The sequence below is a fragment of the Perna viridis genome, chromosome 2 (assembly GCF_037379345.1).
Source record: "Perna viridis isolate PV_CMFRI_1.1 ecotype Kerala chromosome 2, ASM3737934v1, whole genome shotgun sequence".
Taxonomy (NCBI): Eukaryota; Metazoa; Mollusca; class Bivalvia; order Mytilida; family Mytilidae; genus Perna; species Perna viridis.
The window spans coordinates 41,524,354-41,547,632 of record NC_142446.1 but is presented as its reverse complement, the minus strand read 5'-3'; the positions used below and the strand labels follow the sequence as shown (position 1 = coordinate 41,547,632).

At 33.6% G+C, this 23,279-nt stretch overlaps 1 protein-coding gene and 1 pseudogene across 2 annotated transcripts in view; one reads left to right on the top strand and one right to left on the bottom strand.

The window, feature by feature from the left end:
• LOC148625107 (uncharacterized) overlaps positions 1 to 12,746 on the top strand; it is a 39,190-nt pseudogene extending 26,444 nt beyond the window's left edge. Inside the window, exons 2-5 of the transcript XR_015919857.1 lie at positions 7,184 to 7,336; positions 7,763 to 8,301; positions 10,773 to 11,069; positions 12,266 to 12,746. The product of XR_015919857.1 is annotated as an uncharacterized LOC148625107 (transcript). The remainder of the gene's footprint in view (positions 1 to 7,183; positions 7,337 to 7,762; positions 8,302 to 10,772; positions 11,070 to 12,265) is intronic.
• On the bottom strand, positions 786 to 2,417 carry LOC148625108 (uncharacterized). The gene is made up of 2 exons (XM_088571261.1): positions 2,154 to 2,417; positions 786 to 1,040 (listed from the first exon to the last, which is right to left on the bottom strand). The coding sequence occupies exons 1-2, from the start codon at positions 2,385 to 2,387 to the stop codon at positions 954 to 956; spliced, it is 321 nt and encodes a 106-aa protein (XP_088427387.1). The 5' UTR covers positions 2,388 to 2,417; the 3' UTR covers positions 786 to 953.
• Positions 12,747 to 23,279: the final 10,533 nt, after the last annotated feature.

Below are 23,279 nucleotides of genomic sequence, written 5' to 3'. Positions count from 1 at the left end.
TTTGGTTAATTTATGTTCTGTGTGTCTGTTTTCCTTGTCTGTTATCTATCCCTGGATTACATTTTTTTATTTTCAGAACTGCTTATTTTCTAAGCTAGTAAGAATTGTTTTTTATTGCCCCGTGCAGGTCCGGGTATTAAAAGAATAGGCCTGCAGCAGCGCTAAGCTTGTCGTATAAGGCGACTAAATAGTGCACAGAAACCTAGCCGGGGGCTAGGCGCTCTGCCCACAGAGCAACTGGGTTGTGTGCCCCAGGTGTTGGAATGGGGTACCACTGGCGTGTTACATGCTTGGGTTGTCAGTCTATAATACGGAAAACCTGACCGCGAACAATAGTGGTGCGCCGTGTTGAGAAAGATGCCACTTTCCTCGCACGTTAAAAACCCCTACTGTGGTATTCTCCCGGATTAGGAACCATAGGACTCCGCCACAGGAGGAGTAAATTGCCCGACTCTACACACCTCTCCCTATTTCCAGTGGCAATAAAAAATTCTCGACCCTATTATCGTTGTGTCTCATCCCATTTTTCATTTCATCATCGTTCCATGTTCATTTTATTATCCACTTCATGTTCATCGGCTGAATATAGCTGAAATATTGCTCCTCGGACTTTAAACCCAAACAAACACACAAACACATTAAACTGGATGGAATAATAGAACTGTTAGAGAAGCTCCTTATTAATTTTTACACGGTTTAATATAAAAGGTGAGAACGCGTAAATGGTGTTCAACTTGTTCATCAACGTGTTATAAATGTATTAATGCAATCGATATCATTTTGCACATCACACATACATCTTAATACATTTTAAATACCATTAAATCATACATTTTTGCTTTTTTTGTAAAAACTAAATCTTTTCAGATTATTGGGTGACTGTTCACGATTTTGCTGAAGCTGCTAAGAAAATAAAAATAGATTGCATTCCATTGACGTTTCCAAAATTCTGTTCAAAAGCCTTGGCTCATATAAATACCATATAAAATTATAAGAATTTGAAGAGAAAGATTGGATGCGCAGATGATATAAGCAGTAGATCACGGTGACGTCTTTATATCTTGCTCCGTAGATAACAACGGACAGAAACGTACACAAAGCTGCAAAATAAAGAATAAATATGCTTTATAAATAAAAAAACTTAAAAGTACACACATACACCTTTTACTTGTTTTTTTTTCTAAATTTTTTTGTTTGTTTCAAATTTTTATTGTTTTTTTTTTCTTGAACCTAATTTTCCATTTAGGCTTTCCCATTGCCTCCAAAATCTAGAACACTGATGCTTACTGGAACCTATATTGCTCACCTGGTTCATTTTTTTGTCTTTCAATAGCAATGACTCTTACATGTATCTTGGAGTCACCATACAATCTCGACAACAGGAGACTTTTGTAGGCCGTATCTTGATGATCATTTTATCAACTGAAATTATCGAACTATCTATGATAGTTTTCAAGGTATTGACTACAATCTGCAAATAAGCCGTCATTTTTCGCATTGGCAATTACTTTAAAATGAAGTCGCCCTACAAGTAAAAACCTAGTTATGAAAGAGTAATCAAGGGAACAAAGTTTATAGCGGTAGACAAAAGAATGTAATCCAGGGACAAAGACCAGACATGGAAAACAGACATACACAACAAAGAAAATAAAGTAACTAAAATCATACATACAAAGTAACAAAAGTAAATGAGCAACTCGGATTCCACTAAAAACTGGGAGCCTTACGTATTTTTTTTCTATACAAAGAAGAAAAGTCTTATGATATTGTTCTCTATCCCTCATAGTTTTTTTTGGTATATACATTGAAACAAGTAGCTTTACCACTATGCTCTAAGGACATAAAACATAAAAATAATTTATGAGCATTAATATCAACTTTCATTAAAATTTGTCAAGTCAGTGAAAATGTGGAGAAGAGTTTACTGGCGATGACGGAAGCCAAGTGATAGCAATAGCTCTATGGGGCTGCCGAGCTAAAAAGAAGTGTCCCCGTGGAGTCTATATGTGAACGCAGGATATACAGATCCAGTAATGAATGTCATAACATATTGCAAATAATTAATAAAAACCTTGATACTTTAAACTCACGTTCTTTGTCAGGTATAATATTTCCTCCTTACAAATTTATACACTGTGATATAGTTAAATGTTTAATTCTGAATGAAAAATGTAATAATGCCAATATGATTGCTTACCAATAAAACTAAATATAATAACTACGTATCTATGACGAGGTTGTCCGGAAACATATTCACTGTGTATAGTATAAAATACCAAAACGAACAGGAAACATTCGATAATCAAAAACGCACTTGTGGCATCAATAAATGGTGAAATAACAACCAGAAAATAAATCAGATGTCTATAAAAACAATTCCAAAACATGACCTCTTGAATGAATCCGAATAAATATTCCTGTCACTTCAGGCCCATCGACTTTTTAAAAAGTTGTATGAATCTTAAAGAAGTCAGACACTGCATAACAATTTAATAAACTTTCTCCTATATTTCTAGAATGTTCGGTATCAGATCAGATCAAACATTGTATGTGAACACAATTGTAAGTTACAAAATTGCATTGGTATTTTGTGTAAATCAATTCTGTTTGTTTGTTGGGGTTTAACGTCCGAGCAGCAATATTGCAGCTGTACACAAGGACAATGGGGTCGACAAATTTTGATTGCCACTGGAAATAGGGAGAAGTGGATAGGGTCGGGCAATTTAGCCTCCTGTGGCGGAGTCCGATGGTTCCTACTCCTATCGAATACCACAGTAGGGTTCTTTAACGTGCGAGGAACGTGGCATCTTTCCCAACACGGTGCACCACTATGGTTTGCGGTCAGGTTTTTCGTATTATGGCTTGACAACCCCAGCATGTAACACGCCAGGGGTACCCCATTCCACCACCTGGGGCACACATCCCAGTTGCTCTGTGGGCAGAGCGCCCTAGCCCCCGGCTAGGGTTCTGAGCACTATTTAGTCGCCTTTTACGACAAGCTTAGCGCTGCTGCAGGCCTATTCTTTTAACACCCGGACCTGCACGGTGCGTAAATTAAGTAAAATGGAGTGTTTTCAAAATATGCTTATAAGCAATTTCAATATTTATGTTTATAGTAATCAAGCCCTTGATTATAAGTTATATAAAAGTTATATATAAACCTCTTATTGTTTTATTTAAAAACGCCCTGTAAATAATAAATTTTACTACGTGCTATTTGGTTATACTTTGGCATGGCTTTCAGTGAATTCAACCTTTTAAGAACAACATTGAAAAACGAAACAAAGGACACAGCCGAATCTTACAACTACGAAGCACTATACTTAGCCAGATTTATGATGCTCTTAACTATCCTTTCTCTAAAATTAAATTTCATTTTTGTTTTCTTTGCTTACAGTAAAAAATAAGCTTAAATCTGCTTCAAGTCTTCACTAAAATATTTGGTTTCAGTATAAGAATATTTAAAATATACCTTGTGTGATATATAATAGAAGTATTGATTATATACTGTTACATGGCCTTTTTAGTATTGCCCTTGTTATTAGCCCGAGATCTTGATATCGGCCCAAAGGATACATGTATCTACATTTGTTAGTTTTTTTGTTAATCTGTTAATTACTTTACATTGATATCTAATGGCATTAAGCCAAGACCAACTCGGATATGTAAGTTTTTGGTTCATCAATTAATTAATTAGACTTCGCCTATATATACATCTATCTACATTTATTGATTTATAAATGTTAAAATGAAAGCTGAAATTATTTTCTACATTATAAAATCCAAGTTTTAAAAATATTGCAAACACTGCAAGACAAGACCTGTACATTGATAAGTATGTTTCATATCGATCTTCGTAAGTAAACTCAACTGCATCGCATGAGTGCGTGAAAACAACATTTTTGAGATGGTCCCAAGTGCTATATATCAGCCAAATTGAAAACGGTTCAGTAATGATCAGAATCATTAAATAAAAAAAGATGATTTTAAATTTTTATGTTATGAAAACATATTCTTGTAATTTCTTTCATGTGTTACTACTTCATCACGCAGTTGATGTAATAGTCGTGTTTTTAATAGTTGAATGTACGTACGCATCTTTCTCCGCTGTTCCACTAGCTATTAAAAAACCATATTCAACTAAAAAAAAAACGTTTTTCTAAGATATGAAGTACAACCAGTTTTTTTTAACTTTATGCAAAGTTGTCAGTTTTGTCAAATTGGTGAATTTGTTAACAAGTTATAATATGTAGAATATTCCTGCAAAGAACTGTTATTTCCAGAATTGTGCGAATAATGAAACAGACCTTCTTAACATGAAAATGATATACTTAAAGCTGTTCGTAAGGGTAATGAAAATTCAAAAATGTTTACGATCCCAGTGCTTGCTTTTATATACTGCATATTAAAATAGCAAAAGTATTTATAAAAGTATGTTGCCTACAATTTCAATCAATGCTTATGTATATCTGCATTGATCCCAGAATATATCAATGTGTAGTGTTATTAAAAAGAACTATTCCATATGCATGTACAAATTGTTTCCTACGTTACTTACGTTGGCGGTTAATGTGGTCATAAATGTCACCACAGCACTGAAAACCATTGATCATTTTGCAATATCTCCGCAATCCTTGATTTCCAAAATCCCCAGACAGCCATTGATTTAGCGAAAGACTTGTTATTGTAAACGAAATGGAAAGTAGTTGCAAAAATGTGTATATTACACCAGAAGTTCTTGCATTCCGGATAATTGACAGTAGAGTATCATGAATCCAGTCACAAATTCTTAAGAAACACGTTTGAATCCCCATTTCCAATTTTACTTTTGAAATGCGTGTAAAAACCTAAGCCTTGACTTCCTTAACAACCATTAATATAGGGAAATAGTCATAAGCTACATCATCGACATTGTTTTAAATGTCTTGACCGGTGTATTTATTTTTGTCTAACAGAAGTCTTCAAGTAACGTTTTTTTCTTTACAGTAAGTTCTTTTTTGTATTTAAATTGCCACAACATTTAATTTTTTTAATGGCATGAATAAAATTCATTTTTGTCTAAAACTATGCTTCCTTAACAACCATTAATGTAGGAAAATAAACACAAACTAGAAAGTCAGCGTTGAATTATTTGTCCAGCAAAGTGTATTAATTCTTGTCTGAAAAACGGTCTTCAAGAAACAGTTTTTTGCAGTAAGTACTTATTGCTTTAGTGCATTTATATTGCCGAAAAAAGGTCTGACATTTTTGAAAATTGTTTTCCTAAAGTTGTTGAAATACTTAAGAAATGACTTTTCTTTTTGGTCTATTTGAAATAACTTTAATCGCGTGGTTCACTCTAAATAAAGCGCGTAGCACGTTATATGTAAGTGTGCACAACGGGCATTGCGGTTATGTCAAATAGACCGTTTGTTTGTTTGTTTGTTGGGGTTTAACGTCCGAGCAGCAATATTTCAGCTATATTCAGACAATGAACATGAAATGGATATAATGAACATGAAATGAAAAAAAAGGATGGGTCACAAGGATAATAGGGTCGACAAATTTTGATTGCCACTGGAAAAAGGGGGGATGGGTAAGGTGGGGCAATTTAGCCTCCTGTGGCGGAGCGCAAAGGTTCCTACTCCTATCGAATACCACAGCAGGGTTCTTTAACGTGCGAGGAACGTGGCATCTTTCCAAACACGGTGCACCACTATGGTTTACGGTCAGGTTTTCCATATTATAGCCTGACAACCCCAGCATGCAACACGCCAGGGGTACCCCATTCCACCGCCTGGGGCACACATCCCAGTTGCTCTGTGGGCAGAGCGCCTAGCCCCCGGCTAGGTTTCTGAGCACTATTTAGTCGCCTTATACGACAAGCTTAGCGCTGCTGCAGGCCTATTCTTTTATCACCCGGACCTGCACGGGGGTCAAATAGACCGACAAATATAACAGTCTTTCCTTATAATTTAATGTAAGTATCAAAATTTAACGAATAAATCATTAAAAAAGTTTGGTGACGTCACAACCACTATATATATCATCTGTATCATTAGTGTGGAATATATACCGATTAAACAGCTGTACTAAATCTACAATAAAGCTACAATAGAGCTACGTCCGTTATGCAACCCAATGACGTAATCTGTAGATATGCACCATAAAATAGCCGATATGTTTACTGTGTCATAGACCCGTGCAGGTTCAGGTGTCAAAAGAATAGGCCAGCAGCAGTGCTAAGTTTATCCTAAAAGGCAACTAAATAGTGCTCAGAACCCGAGCCGGCGGCTAGGGCGCTCTGCCCACAGAGCAACTGGGATGTGTGCCCCAGGTGGTGGAATGGGGTACCCCTGGCGTGTTACATGCTGGGATCGTCAGGCTATAATACGGAAAACTTGACCATTTCATGTTCATTGTCTGAATATAGCTGAAATATTGCTGCTCGGACGTTAAACCCCAACAAACAAACAAACAGCGTCCGGGATAACGTTTTTCATCATTATATTTACTACATGTGTAACAGCTTGTAGTTCGAGACGAAGCTTTCCACACATTATCCCCGTTGTGTCTTTAATAACAGGTGTGAAGGATTCGCAGCTAAAGCAATTGATTTTAAAACAGCAATTATTTAATTTTATCATCGTTGATACTTTGCATGTATTTTCAAATTTCGAACATTCCGTTTGCTAGTATTAAATTCGCAGATCTTTTTATCAAACATTAGTCACTGAAAACACACAGCATTAATTGGAATTCAGTATACTTACTTATGTTTACAAACGCAATACAAAATAGATTTTTTCAGAGAGTTAGGCTTTAATTTTGGTCTTTATGGCCTTGGGCAGGTGGAAAATTATAACAATACGAAAAGAGAAATACAACTTTTAATCTAGACGAAAGATTAACACTGGGAGTTAAAAGAAATAAAAGTCTTTTTCTTCCCAATGTCATTCGATTTTCTTTCGTGTATTTTAGTTTGTTAATTCCATTTTTAACTTTCAAATATAACTATTTGTACTTGTTTATTTTCATATGTACGGTAAACTGAACCATTTCGTAATTTTATTTTATTTAAATTATTCCAGGCTATGTTCCACTTTTTCGGCATGACACTACCTTTCATAAAATACACCAATAATGGAATTGTAATAATCGATCCAAGAAGTTTAAATTGACGTGTTTTCTTTTCTTATTTCAGCAGTTATACTTTTGATTGCAATAGCTATTTATGCAGATAAAAGCCATTCAGAGAACTGGTCTAAAGAAACAAGGGTATCTGCATCTTTTGTTGCAGCTATCGTCGGCCTCGTTATTTATCTAGGGGTTGGAATTGTTAATATATCACAAACTAGTAAGTGTTTAAATGGAAGCACTTATAGTACACTATTATTTCTGTAGTTCTACTAAAAACCGCGACTCTTGTATAAAGAAAGTAAAGTGGCTGACAGCTGTATATGCTGTATATGGAGAATCTGTTTCTCCCATAAATAAAACGATAAAAAATAAATTGAACAACACCATAAATTCTCCCAACATCAACTACGTCATCAAGGACCTCAATTGCAGTCATCAAGTCATTCCGTCATTGATATCACTACCATTATGATTAGTTGATAAACTACCAACTAATCTTTTAAATTTTTAATCACTTGCTTGTTCGGTGTGAATAAAGTCAATGAATGAAAGAAAATGGTATAAACGGATGTAATACTTGCCATGAAGCGGTAACAAATTGTAATTCAAATTTACGTATGGACATATAAACTGTTCTTTTCAGATCGAGTTGGTGATGTAAATTTGGTCACACCAAGTAACTGGATTATGTATACGAAAGAAAAACAACTCCGTGATTGGATAAGAGAAGGCTTCACATCTGTTAAACTTATTGATATAACTCCAACTGTAGAAGGCCGGGAAGTGAAGCATTTATTTGAAGTATTATGGCAACGAAATCTAGCAAGCAAAGGAAGAGTCGCATCTGAAAGTGGTTACAAAGACGCAAAAGTTACTAAAGTTCAAAGAATTAGTTAGAAAACAGGATGAAACTGAAGCGGCAAGACCGAACAATGAAGAAAGCTGATGAATTCAAGGGGTCGCGGGGTAGTGTCACAACAACTCAAATACTTGGTTTTTCATTTCTTCAAACAAATGATGTTGACAGCAAAATCAACGAACACTATCTATTCCATGGTTGTCCAAATGAAATAGCTCCCTTAGTGACGAAAGACGGTCTCGACTTGCGACTTGCACGAGATGGTATGTTGGGTAGAGGAACGTACGGCGCAGAAAATCCAACTAAAAGTGACCAATATGCAGGTATATTAAATTATTCTTTTCCCAAAATGTATCTGTACTAACTACTGGAGAGCATAAACATTCATTTGATAAAATTGGTCAGAACATTATCCCCTCCCGAAGTTATGATATGAATAAAATTGATAAGGATAATAAGAATAACATCTAAGCATTTATGTCTGTCAATCTTTAAAAAGTTAAACTTGGAAGCATTATCAAATTTTCAACTTCATTTTCTAAAAATCCAATATTCCTTATTGTCAATTCCTCTTGTAGCAACATAAACCTGATTCAAAACTTTTAATTCTATACTCCATACAAACAACGTTTCATAGTTGGATCTGCAAAATGAACCACCAAACATCTTTCAAAACTTTTAACTTCTATACTCACAACTCTCAAAGAGGGTCTGCAGTCCTACCACAACACTTGTTACTCACGTAGTGGTATTAATTCAATGTGGATCCTGAAAAATTCGCCGATTTTGGAGACAATCAGTTCAAGACTATTATCTGAATATAATAGCATTGAAACCTATGATTTTTCAACACTGTATACTTCTATTCCCCATACTCAGTCAAACCTCAACTTAAAAACATACATCGTTGTTTTCAAAAAAGGATGGTACAACTAGATACAAATATATAGTTATTGGTAGAAATTACCCATACTTTGTAAGAAATAATTCCAAATCGTCTTCCAAATATACAGTGGAAGATGTAAACAAAATGCTGGAATTTTTAATCGACAACATATTTGTCCAGTGTGATGGACGCGTTTTTCAACAAAAGGTCGGCATTCCAATGGAAACACATTGTGCTCCTCTGATCTGCTTGCTGATCTATTCCTTCACTCTTATGAGGATGACTTTATAGCTGATCTAAATCGAATATCGTTTAGCTAGATCTTTTAATCTCAAGTTTCAGTTTCCGCTATATAGATGACGTATTATCTTTAAACAATCCTAATTTCGGGGATTTGATACATGGAATCTACACCCCAAGAACTTGAGATAAACAACACTACAGACACTGAAGTCAGCCTCATATTTTAACCTACACTTAGAAATCGATGATAAAGGAAAACTATTGACCAAACTTTACGACAAACTTGATGACTTTTCATTCAGCGTTGTCAACTTTCCTCTCATATGAGGCACCTGCGTAAGGAGTGTTCATATCACAACTCATACGTTATGCAAGAGCTTCCCGAAACTACGCAGACTTGTTGTTTAGCGCTAGCAAACTACCAAATAGGCTTCTGGAACAGAGTTATGTTGCTACAAGATTGAATCATCACTACAGAAGTTTTATGGTCTTCATCATGAATTCGTGGATCGTTATGGTGTATCCATCTGCGCAATAAAAACTGGTTTATTCAACGTGTCATGTTTTTGGTATGTATTTCGGTTTTCCATGTCCGGTCTTTGTCCGTGAATTACGTTTTTTCTCATTATCTCTATAACCTTGGTTCCATTGATTGTACTTTCCTTTTATCTATGGCATTATCCTTTCAACACCTGCGTATGGAGTCTATATACATGTGTCACGACTGACACGTTATGCTACAGCTTGCCGACACAACGCAGACTTTTAGAACATGCTAGAATTATTATAGGCTTCTGGAGCAGTTGTGTTGCTACATGATTAAAAACTTTTATGGTCGTCATTATGAACTCGTGGATCGTTTTTGTGCATCATGATCACCGATTTGTTCACTTTGCACTTTGTCATAGTTTTCCATTTCTCTACAGTCTACCCTGGACGTGACATTTTTCGGCAGTTGTTTCTAGTAAAAGCATAAGGCGCTTACCCTACCGATACACCTGGTTCAAACTGTCGGCTTGTGGTGAAATCCGGTGGAGCATTTATTTCTGTTTTTGTTTGTAGATTTTGTTTATTTCATGTTCGTTGGTGAATATATCTGTGTTTGTTATTTTCTTGTAATGTAAACTTTTGAAATCTGCTCGATTCATCTTTATTTTGATTACTCCTTAAGGATATATACCATAAAAATATTTTTATTGCGCGTTAAAAGAAAACTTCATGCAAAGCGAAGCGAAAGGCGTATCATGCACTATTGTAAGACAAAGGTACATATCACTGATTTTTAACTGAAGCAATTATTGCTTTCGATAAAGGAGAATTCATTGAACTGCACTTGATATGAGTAATTAATTTAAATATAATGTGTGCATACGCGCAAACAAACACGAAGATGTAATCACGCATCTCTAAAATAGTTGCTCTGTAATTTCCGTTTGAGTCATGTCTCTTATCAAAATATTTGTAAATTATCGTTCTTTTATACTGTGGTACACGTGTATTTAAAAAGAAAATCATTGCAATATTCCGATTTTCAAATTACAAGTAGAGAAGTGAAGTAAACCTATCAACGCTGCATAACTCTTAAGTCTGACTATGTTTTAATTTACACGTTTCGTAAGTAGCAAGAAACTTGCCCAATTTTTTTTATCTCAATTTTTTTTCCAGGCACGGAATATGGAAATAAGAAAATGTTTCTCATGCGCGTTCTGCTTGTTCAAATGTACTTGTGCAGAACGCCTTTCAATTTCCAGCGACCCCCATGCAAAATATGCATTCAGAATGAACAAAATCCTGACGTTTGCAGAGATGAGTCGCACAGAACAACAGAAGATTGGTTATTCGATTCAGTATTGTACGACAAATCAGACAGGACAAAATTTAGAGAGTTAATCGTTTACGATCAACATAAATGTTATCCAGTTATCTTATATCATATGATAGAATCCCAATCGTTTAAGAGAGGTATTCATTGATGTTTTGTTGTCCATTCTTAACAAAACTGTATTTGGTGTATTTTTTATGGTTTTTAAAAGATATTACAAGAGATAAATTACTTTGGTTTTCCATAGTAAATACTTATGTTTGTGCTTGGAATTAAAGTGTAGTTTTTTTTTTACAGCAACAGCAAGGACAAATTAGTAAACGAAGTTTGTGCAATACGATAGAACCATTTGCTAACGATTAAGAAAATTGTCGTAATTAGACAAACTGTACACGTTCTTTCTAGACGATAGTTTTTAAAAAAGTTTTATTTTAAAGGTGTTTAGAAGAATACTTCATATCTAACTGAATAAAATATAATTAAAAGACATGCAATAAGATACACTGTAGTAGGGTGCTTTGCGACATCGTCATCGGGAGGGTGTATGGTAGCAATCTAGTATTTGTATATGACCATAATTTACAGTTCTCATATCGTGATGAAGACACACAGTAGTTATTAAAATTTTAATCGTTTTGGGTTTGTTTTTTTTATACATAAAATGGTCATGGTAAAATACGCGAAAAGTTTTATCTTTAAATTGTGTAAAATTTCATAAACAAAAATTAACAATGGCAACAAAAGAACAAGTGATTATTGGTGTAGTAATAATTATAAATAAAATTAGAACTAGTTATTATTGATAAATAACCAACCGTTACAATGTAATTATACAAAGCAAAACTAAACAGTGAAATAAAAACTCACGGTTACACCCTATTAGAAATAAGCAGTAAAAGCTGACAAACTATATTGAAACATACAGGACAAAATTCTTCTTTGCATGACCGATTGTTATATATAGTATTAGTCGAACAAACTAATTATCATGATTGTATTTTAAAAACGAAAAATTTGTATAATATTTTTGTAACAAGGTTTTAATTACATATTGTGAATAAATTAAAACACGAAATAAGTCTTTACGGTCAGGAATCGATCGATCTAAAACGATAGAATATAAAAAATAACATATATTTCTGTTTAGATATACACTCGTTCTTGTCATAAAAATATTCAGACTAACATACCAACAGGTACACTATATTGTTAAAGCTGGCTCTTATCTTGACATTCATCACAAATTTGCAAAAAAAAAAATTAAAACCAAATAACAAATAAACGGCACGGGCAAAGACTTTAATTTCTACTTATCAAACTACATTTTCCTTTTCAGTAACTTTTTCAAGAACTCGAAAGGCCTACAAGAGTGTCTTTTTTCAAGAAGCCTATAACCTTCTGAAACAGTTGACGCACTTGATTTTTCTACCTTGTATACATGACCATACTACCACATGACAAGGTTAAGATAGTTCTCTGTGATCTTATTCACCAATGTTTCCATACAAAGTAGGGAAAACAGATATATGCTCACATGTACCTTTTATTAGGTAGAGAAAAGACTTTGTGAGGAAAAAAATACAACCATGATTCTAACAAAAAAGTACTACCTTGGAAAGGAATGTAGTTGTAACAGGTGACATTATTCCTTTGGAGTTTTTCTTCACAAGTTAATTCTTTTTTTCATCAGACCGCATGCTATCTTCTTTTTGTACATAACATATATATAAATTGTATAAAAGCTTATCAAAGAAAATGTAGTTGTAGAAGTTTATAACCTAGATATTAAACACCTTAAGATATGTATAATTATAACAAAATAAACATGCTAGTGTGACTGTGAACATGTATATGATAAAACTGTTGTGCAAAGATGACGCATGTCATAAAATCTTTCTTTTTCCACTGCTTTACGTCAAACAAGGCCAATTTTGTAAAGAACCTAAAACAGTAACCCGTATCTTTCCTTAAGAAAAAGCTGTTGCTGTTGTACTTATTAACACAAAATATTGAATGTTGAATTGTCTCCCCTAATCAGAGTGCATTCTGCGTAAAAAATATTTGCAAATGAAAAATGCAAAAACCAGAAAGTCGTAAAAGTCTTGTAACTGAACTTTTATATCGAGCTCCGAACGTTCTCAGTTTTTCGATACACATAGACCAAAACACCAAAATGAAAAGAATAAGAAAGTCGCAATTGAAGATAAAATGTTATGGAGATCACCAGTAAGCCCATACAAAATATAACGTCATAATACACAATGTACTTTAACCAAACGTAGCGTAATCGATTTGCGCCATTACCAACAGTCCCAATGTGGAAATTATTTTCGTTTATCAATTACAAAGTATTAGAAGTAGATACGGCTTTTTTTGATTGATATATAAGGTTCGAAAATATGAATGTATAACAAAGAATAAGACAATACGGTAAAATTTGTTTGCGGTTCCCCGAGGAAGAGGTACATTCGAGATAAAATTGTTTTAATCTCCTAGCTTCCGATTGTATATGATACCCACTGTCTATTTTCTTTTTCTTGACTTAATCATCTACCAGTTATGTTCCGAATTTGCAGACTTTCTTTGAGCGCCAATATTTAAATTAATTGTTTCGTATTAAATTTTGACCAATCCTTTTTTGGAAAGATTCTGTTTTTCAAATATTTGGGAAAGCAACATTCGTTTGTGATTTTTTTCTAACATAAAGAACTTAACTTGCCTACATTTACAACACTTAGCGCATTTTTGTACAATATGCATACCAATTTTGGTCACAAGTCTTGCCTAATCCACGAACATTGTAAATAACATCCTCCACTGAACAGGAAATTGGCATGTTAATAACATGTAGGAAAAAAAGAACAATCCAAATGTATCAGATTAAGAAAAATGTAAATATTTGTTGACTTAAAAACCTTTGTGTAATATTTTCCGAAAGGGAGGCATTACTGTAAAAATGATAAGAGTTAAATTTTCTAGTTACGCTGTTTTATGCTCTGAATGTAGGCTGCTAAATAAATCTTTAGTTGAAAAGAGCGCATAGGCTTAATTGAAAACTTGGATATTTGGGCTTCATGCAGGGCTGATATTTATTTCTTTTTTTCTTTTGAGTTGAACACTGAGTTATATTCGAAATTTGCTCTATTTTTGAGGGTACAATATTGTTTTAAACATTGTAAAACAGTTAAAACGTTTGATTGATTGTTGGGGTTTAACGTCCGAGCAGCAGTATTTCAGCTATATTCAGAGGATGAACATGAAATGGATAATAAAATGAACATGATATGATGATGAAATGAAAAGAAAGGATGGGACACAAGGATAATAGGGCCGACAAATTTTGATTGCCACTAAAAAAGGGAAGGATGGGTAAGGTTGGGCAATTTAGCATTCTGTGGCGGATCGCAAAGGTTCCTACTCCTATCGAATACCACAGCAGGGTTCTTTAACGTGCGAGGAACGTGATATCTTTCCCGACACGGTGTGCCACTTTGGTATGCAGTCAGGTTTTCTGTATTATAGCCTCAAAACCCCAGCATGTAACATACCAGGGGTACCCCATTTTACCAACTGGGGCACACATCCCAGTTGCTCTGTAGGCAGAGCGCCTAGCCCCCGGCTGGGCTTCTGAGCACTATTTAGTCGCCTTTTACGACGAGCTAAGCGCTGCTGTAGGCCTATTCTTTTAACACCCCCAGACCTGCATTGGGCGTTAAAACGTTTGATACTTGTTACTTCTTGAAAAAAAAATAACAAAACAAATCCACCACACAATGTTTGTTTGTATCTGAGAATTTGAGTAAATCAGAAAGAGTTGAAGCAATTCGATCTTAAAGGTCACCTGGACATGAGAAAAATGGGAGCTTTGCTTTTGCAGTCTTTCCCTTTATCATCATGCTTATCTTCTCTTCTGAAGTTACTGAATGATCTACTTTAACAATTGTGTCGACTAACATACAACTTTAACTTTAATAACTGTTAAATTATTTTTTTTGATAAGTTTGATACGATTCATTAACTATTTGTACGAACTTTGTAACCACCCCCTTTCTGAGATGTTAACTCGCATAAAATGAGATACCCTATTAGTTGTTTTTAGCAGTTTGTATAAAATGTTCTTCAAATCAAACAAGTTTATAGTATAAAAAAGTTTCAATTTTTAAGGACTAGCGTTTACATATTTTTTTAAATCAATACTTTTGATATTCATATTGAGATATCTAAAGAGCTTGACATATAGAAGCTGGTGTTTGAACCCCTTCATGTATAAACACAGTTGTAATATCTGTATAAAACATCTATAAGATCTCATCTCTGCAATAAAACTATTCCCCCGAATTATATATACCTCCCAGGTAACATTTTCACTACTTTCTGGTATATTTTGTTAACGCCTTTCAGGTTTTTTCTTGAGTTACGTATGTCTGCATTTCTGCAACGATAAGATTTAATATTTTATCCTCAATTTTCTTGTCATAATATGAAAATTAGTTTATAGTAACTTAAGCTAAATTTTAAACACTAAATAATAAAGGTCAGTAATTGTACAAATGACTGTTCAATACAGGTCATTAATTGTACACCAGACAGTTCAATGCAGGTCAGTAATTATACAAAAACATGAGGTTCCCATCAAATAAAAGGATTTGAAGACGATGTTACATGTATAACTAAACAGACGGACGAAAACATCACTAAAATGAGTATAGTATTTAACCGCCAACAAAACGTATAGAGTAAATATATGTAAAATAAAAATAAATCAGTAAAATAAACTCCAATCTCTTTCAACCAAATACTGTATTTACGTTCATTAATATATACAATTAAAAAACATTTGCAGTATGACTACATTTTGCAAAAATATGTTGGCCCTTTTTTATCACTAAAATAAAATAAAATTATGCATGACTAAAATACATGTTGCAGATTTAGCTTAATGATTATATATGATTCAAGCACATTAAAATAAAAAAAAACATGGCCTAAAGGTGAACACATGAAACATAGACAATCAGTTTTTTTACTGAATAATTGCTGTATTAACATATTTAAGTCAATGATAGACAGTGTGAAGTTAGATATTACGTATCAAACTATTATTGTTAATATCTATATCTTTATTAGTAGATAAGATACAAAAACTACCAGTTTGAAGTTGCAACACAATTGTTTTTAATTTTTAAAACAACAACTTGTTTTTCATGTGTTTGAATGTGTTATACAAATGCATCTCTTTAAACCTAGTTCAATTATAAATATAACTCAGTGTCTTTTTGTAGTTGGCCTTTTGAATATAATTGTTATTCAATTCATTTAAAGATGGATTTAAAAACTTATTTTTTTGTTAAATTTGATATACAAGAAAAGAAATTAACAAAATAAGATAAAAAAAAACCAAATAAACAAACAAACAAAATCTAAGAAAATAGAAAATTATATATCAACCAGCTCAACGATTTATAACCCTTGCCTCTATTTTTACGAGAAGTGATATCGAGTAATGTCTGCCTGTCCATTTTGTCGATACATTCCGAAAAACATACATGGTACCCTTCACTCTATATCAAATTCGATCGACCCAACTACCTAAACCTAACAATTTATATATTTACATAGAGGTGCGCCATAAACCAACATTTCCATTTATGTAAAAAACGCAAAGTATTCGTCAGAAGTCTTACGGCTATGATGGATCCAACAATCAAAATCCTAATAAAGAGAGATATATCTGTTAAAATACTTAAGGCCAACTGTAATAAGGGTTTTCGTCTTGAACAAATGTAATATGTTATTTGACCAAATTATTATTTTAAGGAAAATTTTGTGAATGATATGGATTGTTGAAATACACATATCGATCTTAAAATACCGCTATCTACTCTTTTTTTCTCTTTAAATCTTCCTGTGTATTTGGGTTAACTGTTGCTGGTGCGAGATTATCCATTAAAACATATGTACATTATATTGAAATATGCAATATCAATATGAGTACTAATGGTATATTTTTGTATTTATGAACTTGATTCTAATGCTCAATTGTACTTTACATATTTTCAGTCAATTTTTTATTTGCATTACCTATTAACATTATACCTGGTCGCAGGGTTACATACATCTATATTAAAGAGTAATTCAATATACATGTACAACTTGCATTCTTATTGTGCAGTATTACAGCATATACGTTTATAATACGGAAACGAAGGCTGGGTATATTGTAATAAAAATTCGTTGCCAAAGTATCGCTACTACTATTTTCTAACGTGTTGCACTAGGTTTTCACCCTTAAAACAGTATGTTACTTCGGAATGTCTTCATGAAGTCAGTATAAATAAGATTATTAATCATGAGAAGCACGAGGCATTGAATTAGAACGATGTTTCCACGATTCATTTCCCAGAAGGAACATCTTGTTAGTTGGTTGTACATGTAATTCTTACATCTTATGTTGTTGTGATGTTTTGTATATAACAGATGCAATATTTAACTTCAAAGTTATTAAAGTATTTTTCAGATCATTGATTTTTAAAGTACGTACAAAAAGGGAGATGCAGAAACAAACAAATTAAGCACAAATATTATTTATATTCTAGTTAAAATGTTTTTTAATAAAGGTGACTCGTCAGATTGAAAATTCGTACATTCCCAAAATTCTAAAAAATAAATAGATAAATACTCTTGTTGCAAACATAAAAGAATGCGATTAGTCCATTAAACTTAGTTACATCTAAGGTCCCCGAACATATTCACCACCTGTCTAAACCTGAATAAAATCAATAGTATAATTATTTATCAAAATTTGGAGCAATAAATTTTTAAATCCCTGAAATACCTAGATTTTATTCCTTGTACTGCACATGGTAGAACCATTTGGTGGTGGATTTGGATAACACGAAACACTTTTTAGTGTAACTCATTTAATATATTTTATAATATATTATAGCTTGCAACACAACAACAAAAAATTCACCCAAGAACTTCCGTTTTTTTTTGCACCGAGCTTGTAATATCAACACAATTGCTGGAAAAGTTCCAGGTAAAAGATATCGTAAATAGGATATTTTGGTGGTTGTTTATTTTTTTTAACCTTTCTTAAAGATGAGAAAATTATACAAACCAAAATATTACGTTTTACTGATTTGTAAAAGTTTCCTTTACTTGTTGTTTATTGTCATCTCCAATATGGGGTCTATGGGGTTGTTTTTCTAAGAAATAATCACAGAAACCCCATTTAGTCATTGCTCTACCATTTAAATAACGACACAAATGGCCAGGCTGTGGTAAAACAATGATAAAATGAAGATTCCGTGATTTATTTCCATTCTACATGTTCTAATAGGAATTCTTCATATATTTGAATTGACGCAGCCGATGTGTTGCACCAAATGTTGGTAATGTGCGTATCACTTTTTTCATGGATGTGGTATAAAGAGCTCTAAAACACGTTATATTAAAAGTAATAATTCACCGCAATTTAAATCAGGACCGACATATATAGACTTGTATTTTATCAACATATACAGGTTTGGTCATAGATGCATCATACTTAAGGAGAGTATGAACATTTTCAAACATCTAATTAATCTAGAGCCACAAGTTTCGTAAGAGAAGGTCAGGAAAAGTTTAATAAAATTTCGGGATTAGTTAGGTTACTGTTAAAAAATAGTCAGTGTCAGGACATAGATAATAATTATGGATCCTAGGAAATAACATGAAAAGAAAGACAACTTAACAGTAGGTTATTTGATGGTCTCTAGTAGCACTAGATCATAACAGAAATGGTTTACAATGAGTTTTGATAAGAAGATTATAGGGGGGATGAAAATCCAGATAACATTAAAAATGAAACAGGTCGATCTACATACACAATAAAGCTATAATGGAATATAAGTCAACTACATATAAAACTGATAAACTGATTAAAAGAAAAACAAAAAAAAAACAGCACAAATAAACTAATAATATGAACCTCCAACAAAAACCCAGACGTGTCATTATATGTGAAGCATGGTTTTAGGACATCCATAAAGATCCTTTGTCATGTTTGCGTTGTGGAACGAAATAAAATCTGACGTTTTATGACAAAAATAATAATGTTTAAGGTAGAAGCACCCAAAAATTGAGCGAATGATAGACAAAATACATTAAAATTCACAAAACAAAGATTTTTAATTGCTTGTACTCAGAAATGACTAAAGTTAAAAGCATCATGTAGAAAAAATACCAAGACAAAATTTGCCGCCTACTGTTACAGGAAATCATATTGATTATAACACGTGTCCTTATAAGACTTAAGCTTTCTGTTCTCATTTTGTTGCTTTGTTCAGAATATGACTCTATCCAGCATTGAACTACGTTAAGCATATAACTTTGTCTCTTCGTGCAGAAGTACAAATATTTGTGTGACATTAATTATTAACAGTAGTTAACTCAAGCTGTGCCTGGCAAAGCCCTTTCATCAATATATGTCATCATAATTTGATGCTTAGTAACCTTACTCAATATTAATATGATTTCAGCCATAAAGATTAATTATCAAAAACATATTACAACATTTAAAAAAAAACAACTACACGGTGAACTTTTCTGAAAATTTGTTTATTGATTAGCATATGAATAGTCCATATATTAATCAGTTTTGTACGAAAATTGAATTATGAATTTTTTGCCAAATAGAGGTTTTTATATGAGTCAATGGCTGAAAATTACCCCCTTTTGTTATTTTGGTAAATTGAAAACCTAGTATATCTTCTACAAAATGGAAAGAATAAAATTTGATGTTAAATATGATATATTAATCCTTTTAAAGTGTATTTGCATTAATATTCAGTTATTGATTAAAATATATTGTCAAAATGACCCTAAAATACCAGATATGGTTCAGTTTGACCAATGATTCAGATTTAAAAAAATTCAATATTTTAGTCTTCATTGTTCAAAATCTGCACGGTGAATTTTCTTTAAAATCTGACAAATGACGCCCAACGTTAGTGTAATATCACATACAAATTGAAAGAAAATTGAATGTTGGGAACATTTTGGGGGTAACCCAGGTCCACTACCTTGACATCACTATAAAATTATATCGTTTTGCACATGCAAGAAATGGTTGCTGTAAGACATTGGAAAATAATGTCTATACCACAAAGCCGATAAAACTTGAATTGGTAAAACAAAGAACAATTACACTTAACAGATTAAAAAAAATATTGCCTTCTAACTGCAACACAATATTTTTGATGTTTCCGGTGGTTCGTGCTCTTTATAACCTCTAGTTTTTGTCACACTGTAGGACACATATTGTTACGTTTTTTTTTATATTGGAAATTGGCAATTTTCAGAAAAGTTCAAATTTCTAAGGACATTTTTAGGAGCAATGTCACTTTTTTAAAGGCAATTATTTCTACGTGCGTTTTTTTCAGAGAGTTCATATTCCTAGTGCTTTAGTTTTTTGTGTTGCGTCTTGTTATGCTTATCTCAATGTTTAGGTGTAATCATTTTATTTGGTTCGCTAAATTGTATATGTCGATTGTCTCTGTTTTATTTGTTTTTGTGGACGTATTTGAATAACCTACTGCCGACGTTTTTTCTTTTGTCAATATTTGCAATGGTATCATCCAATTATTAGCTTAGCCCCGTGCAGGTCCGGGTTTTAAAACAATAGTCCTGCAGCAGCGCTAAGCTTGTCGTAAAAGGCGACTAAATAGTGCTCAGAAACCTAGCCGGGGGCTAGGCTCTCTGCCCACAGAGAAATTGGGATGTGTGTCCCAGGTGGTGGAATGGGGTACCCCTGGCATGTTACATACAGAAAACCTGACCGCAAACCATGGTGGTGCACTGTGTTGGGAAAGATGTCACGTTCCTCGCACGTTAAAGAACCCTGCTGTGGTATTCGATAGGAGTAGGAACCTTTGCGATCCGCCACAGGAGGCTTAATTGCCCGACCTTATCCATCCCCCTTTTTCTAATGGCAATCTAAATTTGTCGACCCTATTATCATTGTGTCCCATCCTTTTTTTCATTCCATCATCGTTTTATGTTCATCGCCTGAATATAGCTGAAATATTGCAGCTCGGGCGTTAAACCCCAACAATCAATCATTTAAATCATAGAAGTATATGTTTGTTTTTTCATGAAAGTAAAACATGGTTTATGTGCTTTGAACTTCGTGTAGATGCGCGGGGCTGAAATTATGGTTAAAAAAACATTGAAAAGTTATTCCATGACTTAAACTTCGCCTAGTTGCAGCCGTACACAGGTAATGGATGTGTGAAATTGTGAGACACCAAAAAAGCCAATGAAAAGCTAAAGCTCCTGTCAATAAATATTAAAAGAACATTATTGTTCATACTTTATTACATTCACTTAATCAGACATGTAAAGAGACTGCCACTAGTTCCTGGTACCTGATGTTACAATGTTTTCTATTGTGAATTGTTAACTTTAAAAAGGCAGTATACATGTAAAATAAAACTCCAGAAAACACTTATTTAAAGAGAAACATCGCGAGTTTATCTGTTTCTATGGCCAATTATTGCTAAAAATAAATTTTGTCAGAGTGCATGTAAACAGCAAAAACACACAACAACATTAGCTAACAAACCAAACAAACAAAAACAAAGCAAATTATATTAATTCAGATGCAGTCAATATTCGTGTGTTTTATCATAGTATACATTATGCTGCAGTAATTCTAGCGGACATTACAACGTGTAGCCCATCAGTTTGTAATATTTAACACATTGCCGTCGTACATGTAGTCTGAATAACAGTTGTTCAGTTTTAACTGTCGGTTTGGTCATGAGGAGCTTTGTCGCATGTACTAGCGTTTTCAAGGAGGGTTAAATGTCATTGACAACTTTTCTTAGATTTCACTAATCTTTGTTTTATACGCTCTTACATCAGTAAACCTATGTCAGGGGCGCCCCATAATGGACCAGCCTTAAACTAGGACATAGTTACTTCTTAGTTCCTTTATATCAATTTCCTGTATATGTTCGTTGTTTATTGACGCCTAAGGTTTGGTCCCCAATATCGTATTCCAACAATCAAGGCTTCTTGTCATTGTCCGTCATAACCTAAAGCATCATGTGGCAATCCGCCCAAGAAATGTCGATAGACAAACGGACAGATAACCTTTGTGAGGGTGGGGTGTATAGTAATATGGGACTGAAGTTGGCACATTATTGTTAAATGACACACAATATAGATAAAAGTGTAATCAAGGGAACCAAGGTCATAGCGGTAATCAAAAGAATGTAATCCAGGGACAAAGACCAGACATGGAAAACAGACATACACAACAAAGAACATAAAGTAACTAAAATCATACATACAAAGTAACAAAAGTAAATGAGCAACTCGGACTCCACTAAAAAAACAGTCCATGGTAAATTAGAATACATGTACTATATTCAGATATTACAGTCGAAGATATATGGACAAAAGACGTAATTTAAACAGGAATAAAAACAACTAGATATATGACACACACGCGCAGATGCTTTATACTCGGCGTCACATAAATAACATACTGTTAAAATTTGAATAAAAATATTTTCTACGACTTTATTGACACCTACCTCGTTTAAATTGTCTTAAATGACTTGCTCATTCGTTTAGCCAAACGGCTTCTCCCTAAACATTGAATCGTTAAATTCCGGTCAGATTTTAATTCTCGGTGCCAATATTTACATTGTAAAAAGTCGGCCATGTTTACAGTGATCGGGTTGCTAGGAGATGTTGTTTACGTTTAAATGGTTTGTCCAAAAACCGAAGAACCCAGAATGCATTTCGGCGTTATTTCGGATATCTCGGATTTATTTTACGCGAATAACGTACAATACCGAGAAGTTGATCAAGCAGACGATTGTCACCGGAGTTCGACGGGAACTTACGAACTTTGTTTGTAAACAAATCGTCCTGTATAAACCAACATGGCGGATATTAGTATGGGATTTTCCCGTAAGGATTTGTTACGCATGATTTAAGCTAATAAGCGACTTGTTTAGGGAGAAGCCGTTTGGCTAAACGAATGAGCAAGTCATTTAAGACAATTTAAACGAGGTAGGTGTCAATAAAGTCGTAGAAAATATTTTTATTCAAATTTTAACAGTATGTTATTTATGTGACGCCGAGTATAGTGTTGTAGAAATCCGTACATAAATGAGCAACATGAGATAACTTTGTAGGAATGCCTAATTCAGTTCGAATCGTCGAATGTGGAAAGGTTAATATTCCCTTCACAACACGAATCTTTTTTACAAATCTCCAACATTTACAAGATTCGTAAAACTGAGACGAATCTTAGCAAATTAAGCCAGAAAAAGTGATTTGCAAGTGCTTTA